Here is a 14189-nt window from a genome sequence, read left to right as displayed (position 1 = left end):
CAACAGCCATCAAAACATAATGTCACACACCATAACTCAACCAAGTGTTCCATAACAGATGGAATGTCAAAGGAAATACATAAGATTGATTTAGGGAAAAGTGAAAGTCACTAAACATAAGCTACATACACATTCAAGCAATACTCTTCTTATCAAATATCTACATGCAGATTCAGAAACAGAAGATGTGCTTCAAATCAAAAGTGACAAGAATTTAAAAACACACCTTCTCTTGGTATTGCTTCACAATCTGTAAAAATTGTTCAACAGCTTGAAATGCCTTTGATCGCACATCACTGTTCAAAATTAACAAAGAAGACAAGACAGTAGCTCAGATGATGAGCATATTTAAGGAACAACAATAAGACAAGTGCTCATTGTCAGGAACATACAGCCTCGAGATTAGAAACATAGAGATCAAAGACCAGAAAGAGAAAAAAAAAAAAGGGAGGGGGGGGTTTGAGATTACCATTGTTGAAATTCAACACATATCCCCAATAAGAATAATCTTAAGTTAATAGTACCGATAAACAAAAATGAGATCTTAAAATCACTCAATCAAGTTTTCATCTCCTAAACTAGATAATTTAAGGACCACTAATTTGTCGACCCACACCTTTTCAAGTGTAGTACATGTCATACAAGTTTCTTCATTCTCAGTTTGCTAAACAGCATATCCATAGGTAGCCCAAATAGGTCAGGATACACATTATCCATGTACATATTTGAATATACAACGAATCTAAAAATAGCAAATGAAAAGGTAAAGAAAAATCATTAACTCTCAGCAGCTTCTCTTAAATTTTCCTTAAATTTAGGGAATCAAACTACTTTTTACTTCACTATTCAAATATACTTCACCAATAGCTCCCCTTATCCTTTCTATATACCATTTAAATATTCTTTCAAATCAATGCTAGTGGAAAGAGAGAGGAAAAAAGAAAGCTTTTTTTGAATAAAATAAGAATAATGGAAGCTAAAGTGCTGCAATAAATTATAGGTAGCACTGTAGCTTTCCCTTGGTTTAGGGAAGGAAAAGGAAATCTGCTGCATGTGGGTTTTGGGGGATTTTCTCTACATTTAAGGAAGGAAATGGGGTTTAGGAAGTCTACTAATAGTGAGGAATGCTACAAAGAAGACGTGGTAGGCTGGCACATTACAAACTTTAGTGAGTGCCTTTGTGTATTGCCTCATCTCTAGAATAGAAATTTATATTTTACCACGAGGAAAGAGGAAGGCATATTCTAGGACCTTAATGCTGGTTCAGAACCGACACCAACTTCGAAAACTACAGAAGCTATGAAGTTGCTAAGTATAACCATCAGAAGGAGAGGGGAGCACCTCCCCCCCTCCCTCTTTCTCCCTCTGATGAAAAATAAGACAAACAAAAAAATAGTTGAAGGAACAAAAACATGTCACAAAAGAAACACATCCTTGAACAAGTAGATGAAGGGGAAAAAATGAATATAGGCCAATCATCTGAAGAATACTTAACCTGTCAGGATCAATTGTAAGTACAACAACATTTGGAAGAATCCGAGTTGCAATCTCAGTGATGTCGTAATAAGAACTGGTTGCACAAAGAGCCATGACGCCTGCCACAACAAAATTTTAAATAGTGCAATTAACTAAATGGTACAACAATAGTTGGAGTTACTGAACATTGAACGCATAAAGAGTAGCAGATGAGTTTAAAACACACAAATATGCTTACACCAAGAATTTTATGAAAAACTAGGTAGAAGAGTAGCCATAGACCAACACAATGTAGAGTTCTAATACCTGCTCCCCGGGCAGGTGAGAAAGTGTCACGCAATGCACGAACAGTAAATGCATTAATCAAAACTCTTTTCCTTGTCTGCATTGTAGACTTGAACCCATCAGTTGAGACTCACACAAAGGAAAATCTAAAAAACAAAATTGCTTGGGACCGATGAGAAGGACCAATTATACAATCTTATAATAGAAAGTAAACAAGCCATTTGAGAGTGAGCATATCTAACAAGAATGTCAAGTTATTCAGGATGCAAATGAATCAATAAAAGTGACAATTTGCTGATACTAACCCCTTCATTTAGGTAGCTTGCAATGTTCCCAAGTAAAATGGTAGTATTTGTTCTAATTGCTGGCTCTTCGTCAACCTGTAAGGCTTATAAAATTGAGAACATACAGCACATCAAAAGAAAAAGAAGCCATCAACTACATCAACAGAAGCATTTAATGATCAATAAAATCAAACTTCAACACTTAAACGGGAAGCCTAAACTATAAATTTACAACCAACTATTTCTAGGCTTCACTTCTCTATACAAATGGTTGAAGCAATTACCTGTAACTTGGAGAGATACTTCAATAGTGACCCTGAAATAGTGCGTTGAGAAAGCTGCAATTACAAGTGAAATAGAAATGACTTAAAATCACAAATAATTATCTGTCATTCATGACAAATGAACGAAAAGTATATCTTAAAATGACAGACAAATACAGCAAACAACCATGACACCATGAAATGCAGACTGAAGATGAAAACAAAAAGACAGAAGCATGTTACATTATTTGTCAGTAAATATTACAGTAAAATGTCGATCGCAGCAATAAACTAGTGAAAAACAACAAAACATTGAGTGGGGTCAGCATTATTGATCCTCTGCCGTTTTGTCTTCCATCTAGGTCCATATTCTACATCAAATCACAAACAATCATGTCTTTTCTCGTTCCTTGATCTTGCTTTCCCTTTGTCCTTCATCTTGTCCTTAATATGTATACCACACTTTTCTTGTTATTCTCGAAATACATATATAATTCTGAGTTGGAAGTAGGGTTAGTTGAATAATCCTCTTCTCCTACACTTTCTCTAATTTACTCTTTCATTAACCCTACGATTGAAAAAGTGCATTCAACTTAATTCAAATCACCCTAATCTACTCATGAACCAAGCAGGCAAGCACCCATAAGGAGTGTCATGATGCAAGACAGCTTGCAAGAGTGACCAAACCGTAAGGTCTCCACCAAGAAACAACTGCTAATCCTGGGAGTTAGAAAGTCGAGGACGCCATTGCTTTATATTGCTATTTATGGAAGTTACAAGAAAGGCTAAAATGAATCGTTACTAACACTCACTCCATCCCAAAATGAGTGCCTTGATAAATGAAGACAATTTAAGAAAAAGCAATCAATATGAAATCATTTGAAAATTCATAAATAAATAACTTTCCAAAACTGTTGTATAAAAAAAGCAATGAATTTTGTGAAGAATGGGTACTGTGGAAAGCAAAGAAAATAAATGCTTTGATTTTTGGAATACAGGCATACATTATTGAACAAGTAAAAGCACAAATTGAGCCAATAATAATGTGACGAAGGGAGTAGGATTTGAGGACAAAGACACTGGTAATCAGCCATTCTACCACTAACAGGGTTTACAGATAAAGTCTTTTCAAAGCCGAGGGGAACAATGCAGCTAGTGTTCACATAGCTTAAGTCCGAACCTAATATCTCAACAACCAACTTATGGCTTATCTCCTTTATCATATTAAAACTAGAAAATGATCAAAGCAATTTTAAATTCTATCTATTAACATTTTTATTCTATTGGTTGAATAATTCCCCCTTTCACCCAAGCATAAGACTTGGTTATTAATTCCATGAAAAAACAAAAAAGAAAACAAAAGAATGACCACTAGAGAAATCTAAATATTTTCTTTGGAAAAACCTACGAGGAACATGAAATTCACAACTCCAAGTAGTATGCCCCTCAGCTGAAGAGTCTGCTCAGAAAAAAATTTATGAGCCCATAAAGGTACTGATGGCAATCGTAGTAGGAAATGTAAGGGCCCCGACAATTGGCTTCCATGCGTTGCTTGTTATTTAATTCTTAATTAATTGATGTACACCAACCGCATCGAATCCTAATTTTTTAAAGAATTGTCATAACTCAGTATCTGTATAGTATTTTAACTGTTTCCTGTCTAGGTCTGTGCTTCCAAGCTCAAAATTTCGTTTAATAAATACATATATCAATAAAAATAGACTGAATAAATTCTATCAACTATTCTATTAGTTGCTCATAAAACCTTCTTAATTGTTTAATTTGATAATAAATAAATCAATAAGTTTTTCTCATTAAGATGCTAAATCAAGAACATAGTACAGTGACCTGCTAAGCATAGGAGGGTCAACCTAAACCCAACCCATATGGTTACTTGCAATGAGAAATTGAACAAGAACCCTCAAAAGCACTAGGCCAGCTATGCTTGCTTCGCATGTCAAAAGTTACCTGATTGACGTTGTCAAGTATAAGTGAATTCCTATCCCTAATACACTTCCATAAAGGATTGACGCACTCCACATTGACATGGTTTAATCTACAAGGAAAGTTCTAAGAGACGAAGAACTGTTAACATGATAATTTTTTCATGAGTTCAAGTAACAATGGTGGTAGAATTGAATCATAGATCTTCACATTGTTCACTACCACAAAACGTGACTAATGCAACAAATCAACACTAATTACCAGAATTACTGTTATTATCAACCTCATATATTAAAGAATTCTCATCACATCAAGAGTGGTTTTCATATATAATTCTATATGCAGAAAACCGCAGGAATCAGGAGTCTTAAAACCAAAAAAATATGATACACGTACCTTAGGAGCCAGAACAAGCATGGATTTAAGAGTAAGTTCCCGAAGGAAAGCGGAAGTGTCAGAGAACCCCGTAGCAACATGAGGGTAAACCTAGTTGGAAACACCAAATGAAATTGTAGAATTTACATATTGACAATACAAATTAAATAACATAATCAGGACTTGCTTCCAACAGAAGTAACTGAATTTTTCATGATAACAAATATACATTAAAATCACTTTTTAATCATTGAATGCATACTTGCTCATCAACAACTTGTGCTGATAATGGTTCTCCATATTGATCAATATGTTGCAGGAGACCAACTCGAATAGCTCGGTCATTGGAGGCAAAGAGTTTCACAATTGTTGGCAGTACCTAGATAAAAAAAGAAAGAAATTAACTTGAGTCAACTGAGAGTAAGATCTACACTTAAAAGGAGGGAAAAAAGAGGCACAGTGCTCCACACTTCAAAAAATAAAAATAAAAAGGTTGCATAATAATATTGTAGACAAAATGCACATCTGGAAATAAGGGCACTGTAAGAGTACTAAGCAAGTAAGACCTTCGCACTGAATTCTTCAGTCGGAAGCCAGGAACCCATTTTCAACAATGCAGCCAAAGCAGGGGCAGCAGCTGAACCAAATTCAAGTGCAGAAGCTAACAAAGGAAGCAACTGCAGAAACAAGAAAATAAAAGCATAAATTGACGTTTAAAACATATATTTTACATTTCAAGTTGACATATAACATTAGCATTTCCAAGTCGCACCTTTTTCAAGACAATTTGGCGAGGAAGCTGCTCTGCTAAGTTCGGAAGCTTGCGGAAGAAGGTATCCTTTTCAACACTATCTTTCAAATTTAGAATTTCCATGAAATGTATTGTGTCCAATAGCTTATTTTGGAAATATTCTGCCAATCCATTGGTTGAAAAACTTCATAGTATGAGGAAAAGAATGACAGAGAAAAGAAAGTTCAAGAAACAACACTACAGCAGAAGTATAAGAGATAAACAAATAAACACAAAATGATTCTTCATATAGTATATTTCATCAAGATCGATATACATAATCACCAACAATTGACAGCATCAACGTCTAAGGGAAGATATCAATGTAGCCCCCTTGTGGTTTTAGCTCCCTCAGTTTTAGATTTTATCAATTAGCTCCCTATGCACTGAGGTAGCATCAAATAGATGCTTCTATCCATATTCTGTTAATTTTTTTAACATAAATAATGCCTGTGACATTCAAATTATACCCTGTAGAAAAAAAAAATGCCAAAAGAAATGGGCAAAGAAAAAGCAAAACAAAAGGAGGCACTCCATCCCAACCCCACTCCCTTTTCATTTTTTCTTTTTTTTCCTTCAGGGTATAATTGAAATTTCCAAGTACTCTGTTAAAAAGTTGATGGAAGTATCAAAAATCTCATAATGATAAAATTAGAAATCCATGGAGCTAATTGATAAAGTCTAAACCATAAGGGGCTATTTTGACAATTTCCCAATATTTAAACGTACAAAGATACATTTTTAATTACATATGGCAGCATACACAATAACATCCTACAAACAATTGAGACCATCATAAAGTAAATAATACCTTAAGTAAAAGTTCCCATGTGGAATAGCAGAGACGCATAACAAATTTCCATTTGAAGATAAACTTATCTCTCTTTAGTACTACGAATCATTATCTTAGCTTCATTGATAAAGCTATTATGATATTCCTCTTTCATTTCATTCACTCCAGTCGATATTATTTGTCCACCTTAGAAAATCCATCATTTTGGAGGGACATCATTTAATACATTGTCTTTGATCACCAAATTTCAAAATTACCCTCCTTGACGTAGAGTTAAATATAGCAAATGAAAAAAAGATTTTCAAAATAAAACAAAGGGTAAGTTAGTAAAGTTATTAAAATTGTGCACATTGAATCTTCAAAGTTGGCAATATTCTGGAACTCCCACAAAAATAATTGTAAACATACAATATAGGACAAACATAATTTCAGGGACTGAGGGAGGACGTTAGAGGAGCTTAAGTGCTGTTTTTATTCTCTTCATACTTGGACAGTTGCGATTTTAGCTCCTTTGCTGATTAGTTTTAATGATTTTTTTTGTTCCATTTTCTCCTTCTAAATAGGTGTTTTTCTTGTATATTTTAAGTGTACTAGGTCACGCTTTGCGCTTTTAATAATATTTCAATTACTTATCAAAAAAATATATATATTTAGTAAGATCTCCCCACAAATTAAAGCCTCTTCAATCCCATCTTTTGATGAAGAAGCTGCCTCTCTCTTATTCCTATGGAAAAGTATAAAGAAGTCACCACCGACCAAAACCCCAACATTAGCCACAATTTAAAAAAAAAAAAAAAAAAAAAAGCAATTAATTCAGCCAATTGTCAATAACCCATATGGTTCTATATCAACTCTATGAGCACTTCATAAAACCAGCTGAACCTGGAAACAAAAATAGTCATATTGTATAAATAAAGTTACACGCAGTTCTACTCCATAATCTTATGACACAAAATAAACACACAAAAAAATTAAAAATCATATAATTGGTGTATCATATCAAGATATACAGAATTACATAAAATCATATCAGGAAAAAATAAAAAATAAAAAACAAAAAATCTAGATAACGTGCTATAACAATTCATGAGGCACATTGTACAGCATCTACAAGGAAGGAAGTTTCTCCAAAAGTATCAAATACAATTAAATTTTAACAACTCACCACTATTTTCGATAAGCTTTGATGTATTCAACCTACGAGAAGGCATGGCGCTCAAAAGCCGCTGATAATCTGGAAGCAGAGACTGTGAGGAAAGAAAAAAGACAGATGCAAATGAAAATCAAATAAAAACAACCAAAAAATACGCTTGCACACTAGAACACACAATGATAAATATGTTACTTCAAAGTGAGGTAATGACTGGAAAGGCTGGATGGGGGGAGTGTGGGAATATTAAACTCCAGAAGTACACAATAAGTCATCACCAAGTTGTTCCTAACTATAAAAGACTAACCTTTGGAATGGAAGCAGTGTTTTTCAGCTCCTCTGTTCTGCCTAACTTCATGCCAGAAAAGAGTTCATGTATAAGACAGCCTGTCAATAAAAACAGAACTTAGATTGCTTAAAGAAGCCTACCAAAGAAAAATATATATATATAATCAAGCAATAAGACATGACTGATTCAACAGCTAACGAAGCTTTTAAATTTACGTACGTCAACAAAGTAGTTCAGATCAGTTACTCTCAGCAATCCAAGTGCACAAGCACAAGGATAATAGCAGGACTAAACAAACTTCAAAATTGCTACTCTCTCATAAACTAGTATTGATTATTTTCTGATTTCATTAAATGTTTGAATTTCTGATTGTAATTCGTTAGGGACGCTCATGTACACATCCCATTTACTTGGATGTCTCTATTTTTTTAATTAATTATTTACTTACCAAAATAATCTATCGACAAGATTTAATTATAGACTCGAGCACATACTACAAAACTGGAAGCATATAGAGATAAGCCTCCAAAGCAATGAGGCCTCGATGACTATCACTATATTGAATAGAGATGATCCTCTGTCATCACCATAATCTAAGGTAGCCAGATCCATTTCACATGAAGCAGCAATCTCATCAAACTTAAATGCAAGAAAATATGTTAAAACCAAATAAAGTATCATCTATGCAAATCAGCCCACTATTTCAAGGGCTACATCAACAACAATTGATAAACATGTATGCCAACAATCATGTCAGTGAAAGATTAAGAGATAATTTATGATCAGACTTGTTGTACCAAACTGATTATTACATTTCCTTCTACAGACAAAAGGAACTATGAGAGGCTTACCCAAGCCCCAAGAATCAATGGCCCATGGTGGAGATTTCCTGATTACAGCCCAGTCAGAATTTAGCAGCTCCGTCGATTTGTATTGTGCTCCAACAAGCCACGCATATGGCTGAAAGGGATATAATAAATAACATGTGAAAAACACATCCAAAATCCAATATTCAAAAAGCAACTTTTGACATGAAATCCACTGTGTACAAAGGAAGACCAAGAAAAAATCTCAGTAACAGCAAGACAAATTCTATCTGTGAGGAATACCAACATATAAATAATAAAGTTGAGTTTAAGGAAGCAAAACTTGAAAAATTATAGTTTTATGGTTCAGTGAAATATTTTCTCTTGAGAAATAAAGATTTCACAGACAAATTACAGGTTGCAGGAATTATACTTTCAGGACTGCGGGATGGTTGGATGGTTGGGATCAGTTATGCTCTGCAGAAGTTAAGGGTTCAAATAAGGTGGCTTTAAGAAAGTTCATTAAGGTTGGTTGGGTTGAGTTCTCCAAGTTCAATGGATTTGACGTAAAGGATGGTAACCAAGTTCGGTTACAGCATGACTTCTGATGTGGGGAGGTCACCTTGAAATCTGGGTTCCCAAAACTTTTTCCTATTATGCAATAAGATGCAACAGTGGCTAATATGGGTTGGTCTGATGAGAAGTTTCATTTCGTTAGTGCATCTTAAAATCTGGGTTCCCAAAACATTTTTGTACGAATCAGGATGATAAGATGTTATTGAATCGTCTAGGAACAAGGATATCAAGGTTAAAATCTAATATTGGGTGTTGAACAGGGGAATAGGCTCAACATTTCCTTTAAAAAGTATTTGGCAGGCTAATGTTCCACCAAAAGAGGCTTTCTTCACTTGATCGTGCTTTCCATGCTAGTGATAAGTTTGAGAGAAGCCTAAATGCTACGTTCCACAACCTCATTCTAAAGATTTCAAGGGCTGTCGACCCCAAGGATTTTGCTCGATTAGTCTAGTGGGTAGTATTTACAATATTATTGCTAAGAGGCTAGCAAACAGGCTTAAGATGGTGTTGTAGAAGATTGTTTCTAAGTCACAAAATGCATTCATCCAAGGTAGACAGATTCTAGATCCTATTCTTATTGCCAATGAATGCCTTGATAGCATATTGAGATATGGAGAACCAAGAGTTATTTGTAAAATGGTCTTGGAAAAAGCATATGATCATGTTAATTGGTATTTTCTACTATACATGCTAAGAAGGTACAGGTTTGGAGGGAAATGGTGTTCTTGGATAGCTCATTATATTTCCTCAGTGCACTTGGTTTGGTGAACGGTTCTCCCATAGGCTTATTCAGCAACTCTCGTGGCTTGAGGTAGGGGGCCCTTTGTCTCCTTTACTATTTGTCATTGTGATGGAGGCGTTGGATAGGATGATTTCAGCTGCAATTGGTGGAGGTTTGTTGTCTAGCTTCTTTGTGCGGACAGGGACTAATATCTCACATCTTCTATTTGCTAATAATACCTTACTTTTTTGAGGGGCCAACCCAAATCATCTACGCAATTTATGGAGCTTATTCTTATGTCTTGATCTTCCATTGGGGGCTTCCTATAAGGCCAAGCATATATAGGATGGTGTTATTGAGAGGACAAAAAATCAGTTGACTAGTTGGAAAATGTTGTATTTGTCTAAGAATGGTATGATTACCCTTATCAAGAGCACCTTATCCAACTTACCTATGTACTCCATGTCTCTATTTCCTCTCCCTACGAGTGTTGCAAACAGTATTGAGAAGTTCCAACGGGATTTTTTATGGGGTGGGCTAGGTGAAGAGTTCAAATATGACCTGTTGAGATGGTCCAAGGTTTGTATGCTGATCTTTGAGGGGGGGATTAGGAACTTGCTGAGGTTCAATCATGCTATCCTAGCTAAATAGCTCTAACGCTATGGGCTTAAGAGATAGGCTTGGTGAAGAGTGGTAGTGGACTTTAAATATGGAAGTTCATGGGAACAGTTGTGTTCTAGTGAGCCTTTCGGGGCGTAAAGGGTGGATTTATGGAAGAATATTATCAGAAGCTGGGGAACGTCTTGCAGAGTAGTCATACCAAATTCGAGGTGGGAGATGGCTCCAATGTTTGATCTAAGTATAGGGATATGGCCCTTAAGAAAGCCTTTTCAATGGAATGTGAGCTTTGATAAAGCGGCTCATGATTGGGAGGTGAAAGCCTTAGCCTCATTCTTCGGGTTGTTGTATTTAACAAGAATGAGACGGGAAGGGTAGCGTAAGCTGTGGTAGGTCCCTCCCAAAAAAGAGTTGTTTGGTGTTAAATCCTTCTATAGTGCCATGGGTTGCCAAGATGGTTTCCGTTTTCCTTGGAAGAGTGCTTGGCAAACTAAGGTTCTGTTGAGGATGGCCTTTTTCAGTTGGTCAATGACCTTAGGAAAGATCTTTACCATGGACAATCTCCAAAAGCAGCGCATCATTGTGGTCGATTGGTGTTGTATGTGTAAAAAGAATGGGGAGTTTGTGAACCATCTTCTGCTTCATTATGAGGTTGCTTGTGCCATTTGGAATGTTTTCTTCAATCAATTTGGTTGTCTTGAGTTATGCTTAAACAAATAGTCAATTAGTATGCGTATTGGTGGATTGCTAGTTACACTTGGAGTGTTGTCGTGTGCAAGCTGGTGCCTTCATGTCTTTTGTAGTATCTTTGGAAGGAAACGAATTATAGAGGTTTTGATGACCGCGAGACGACTTTAAAAGAGATTAAGTCTTAATTTTTCAACACCTTATATCTTTGGACAACTGTTTTTTTTTTTTTTTCTCGATTAGTTATCATGATTTTCTCGTTCTTTTTACCCTTCTACCTAGGTAGCTTTGTATACTTCCTTTGTACCGGGGGGTGCCTTACGCTTTTAATGATATCTTGATTACTTATTCAAAAAAAAAAAAAAGGTTTGGCAGCCTTATTGGATAACCTAATAAAGTGCAAAAAGCAATAGTGGACTAGTAGATAGAAATTTGCTACAAACCAGTTTGTAGCAAATTCTTACAAACTAGTTGTAGCAAATTCTTCGAAACCGGTCTAATAAGTTGATAAGTATCTCTAAACATGTGAGAGGTACATGCCTTTTTTAATTAACCTAACATATGTTTCAGTCGTTAACTCTCCACCAACCTTACGTCACTCTCTCTTCTTCCCTCAAACCAATTGTGGATTCCTACCGACCTATCAATGATGAAATTCGAAGAGTGTGCCAAATTCACCATGCCCATCAAATACACCAAAGATTTATTTGGGTTACCCTGAAATCTGCGTCCTAATGCATAAATGTCTTAATTTTCTTTATCCAGCGAGTCCGGGTAGTAACCATGCTGCGTGAGAAATGAGTACTCCAAATGGAAATTTTGTGTGTGTTTGCTTTGCAGATTGTACTGACCCACTTCAGGTATTGATGCAGGAATTTTTAACCAAGAAATTCAAGTGTAGCCAACGTGTTTGAGGAAAGTCTTAAAAGAAACAGATAATGATTAGTACCAAAGGGTTGCAGATGCATAATTCTTGGTGGGAATGGGTACCCCAGACATTTTTAAATGTGGGTCTTGATGCAGTAATATTGGGCAAAACCCATGCTTGAGAAAAGGAATTTGAGGAACAAGGAATAAAACCTAGGCAAATCAACCAAAACGCTAGGTGTAATCAGCAACAATTATTTCTCTCCCGGAATCTTAAAAGCATCTTTGAATTATGGCTGTCAATTTTCGATGTCTTTGAGAGAGAGAGTGCAACATCCTTAGCAAAATCGTGAGAATTCGGTATTGAACCGAAGTCGATCCTATGTCTTTGAACGAGAGACTCTTGGACTTTCATGACCAGTTTGAGTGAGAAAGAAATCCACGACAGGTTTGAGAGAAGAAGAGAGTGGAGTTAACGGCTGAAACATATGTTAGGTTAATTAAAAAATACATGTGCCTCTCACATGTTTAGAGACACTTGTCAACTTATTAGACCGGTTTGTAGGAATTTGCTACAAAACGGTTTGTAGCAAATTTCTGTCCTGGACTAGTCTAGTATATCCAAAAATTAGTGGCAAAACAGTGGATCATCTGGTTTTTCATTGCTCCATTGGGAAAGAACGGTGGTCATTCCTTTTCTCTAGTTCAGGATTATGTTATATATCCACCATAGTTAAGAAGATGTTGGCATGTTGGAAAGGGGAATTTGGCAATTCACTGAAGAAGTTAGTTTGATTTGGAATTGGCATTCACATATGCATCATCTAATGCATTTGGAAGGAGAAAACACTTGGACTTTTCCAAGTATTCAGAAGAGAAGGTAGATACTATTAGGTCTTTTGTCATTTTATGAAGAATTGGTTGATTGGAGATGGAGAGTACGTGTTCGTTGGTTAACACTTCTGAAAGGGTGCTTTTTTTTTTTGGTTAAAAAAAGTGTTACGTTGTGACATAAAGCTGAAAGTAATTGAGTGTTTTGTGTTTTAAGTTGTGTTAATACTTTTTGCTTTTTTGCTAACAACTCCACCACCCGTTGGGGCATGGCCCACTCTATCCCGAATAGACGGAAGGTTGATTCCCACAAGTCTCTAGCTACTTCGCAATGGAGCAATAGATAATCAATGGTTTCCTTGCTCTTCTTACATATACAACACCAATCCACCACTATGATGTATCTCTTTCTTAAATTATCCATAGTTAGAATCTTGTTGTCATCTATACAAAGAACGCCATTCTCGAAGGAACCTATTCTTCCAAATGCTCTTCCAAGGAAAGGGAGAGCCATCGGCGGGAGGGGGGAATCAACGCATTGTAAAAAGACCTGACCTCAAAAACCCGCCTTTAGGAAGGAATCCAACAAATCTTATTCTCACCACCTCGTTTCAACTTAAGAGAATACAAAAGGTTAAAGAACAAGGTAATCAAATCCACCTCCCAGTCATGCACTAATCTGATAAAGGTGATGTTCCACTGTAAAGTGATGCTCTAGTTTAGTTTCCTGTAAACATAAAACGTCGGCCTTCCATTCTCTGAGTAAATTCTTGACCCTCATACATTTATCCGTCTCATTCAACCCTCTTAACATTTCAAGACATGATTTTAGGCTTCATAAAGAACAGGATGAACCCCTTCCCTTACCTACATCTGCTAAAGTAACCTCCCTTAAGATCATAATTAATAAAAGAAGATACTCTTTCTAATTCGTGTATGCCTCTATTGACCTACTCCGAATGAGAATTAGGGGATCAAAAAGGAACCTTCTAGTGGCAGCTCGCTTCAATGGCAGTGAACAAAGCCATTAGCTCTTTTTCAAACTCCACATAAGAGCCCTACCCTACAAAATGACTAAAATCAGCAAGTTTGAATTTTTTGGTGTGAAAGAACCTGGTTCTTCATTTACAACAAAGAGACGAAAATTCAACAACTCACAGTAACCAGGATCTTCCCCTGAGAAAAAATTCCAGTTCCAGATGTGAGGGCACCTCATCGCCAATGCAATTGGTCTATTCTTCATGCCCAGCCAAAGAGGGAACTTCAATAAAGCCTGAGGTAACTTTCTCACTGATTTCATACTAGTTAAGAAGAGGTTGGTTTGGATCACCATGAGCAATCTTAGAGCAATCCTTTCCTTACCTCGCTTAACTCCAACTGGATCAACCACACTTGCTCCAGCTCCTAACCCACGCTGCAAACTTCCCCCTACCT

At 36.1% G+C, this 14189-nt stretch overlaps 1 protein-coding gene across 2 annotated transcripts in view; it reads right to left on the bottom strand.

Moving 5' to 3' along the window:
- LOC132171061 (uncharacterized) overlaps positions 1-14189 on the bottom strand; it is a 32267-nt gene that overhangs the window by 3531 nt on the left and 14547 nt on the right. For both annotated transcript variants that reach the window (XM_059582271.1, XM_059582272.1), the window contains exons 6-17: positions 8501-8609; positions 7668-7747; positions 7376-7457; positions 5400-5539; positions 5194-5304; positions 4890-5006; positions 4649-4738; positions 2330-2383; positions 2067-2141; positions 1783-1858; positions 1496-1595; positions 227-296 (exon numbers count right to left, since the gene is read on the bottom strand). In XM_059582271.1, coding sequence (XP_059438254.1) covers positions 227-296; positions 1496-1595; positions 1783-1858; positions 2067-2141; positions 2330-2383; positions 4649-4738; positions 4890-5006; positions 5194-5304; positions 5400-5539; positions 7376-7457; positions 7668-7747; positions 8501-8609 — 1104 coding nt within the window. The remainder of the gene's footprint in view (positions 1-226; positions 297-1495; positions 1596-1782; positions 1859-2066; positions 2142-2329; positions 2384-4648; positions 4739-4889; positions 5007-5193; positions 5305-5399; positions 5540-7375; positions 7458-7667; positions 7748-8500; positions 8610-14189) is intronic.

Source organism: Corylus avellana, chromosome ca2, assembly GCF_901000735.1.
Source record: "Corylus avellana chromosome ca2, CavTom2PMs-1.0".
Classification (NCBI taxonomy): Eukaryota; Viridiplantae; Streptophyta; class Magnoliopsida; order Fagales; family Betulaceae; genus Corylus; species Corylus avellana.
Note: the sequence above shows the minus strand (reverse complement) of the source record. Positions and strands in the feature narration are given on the sequence as shown.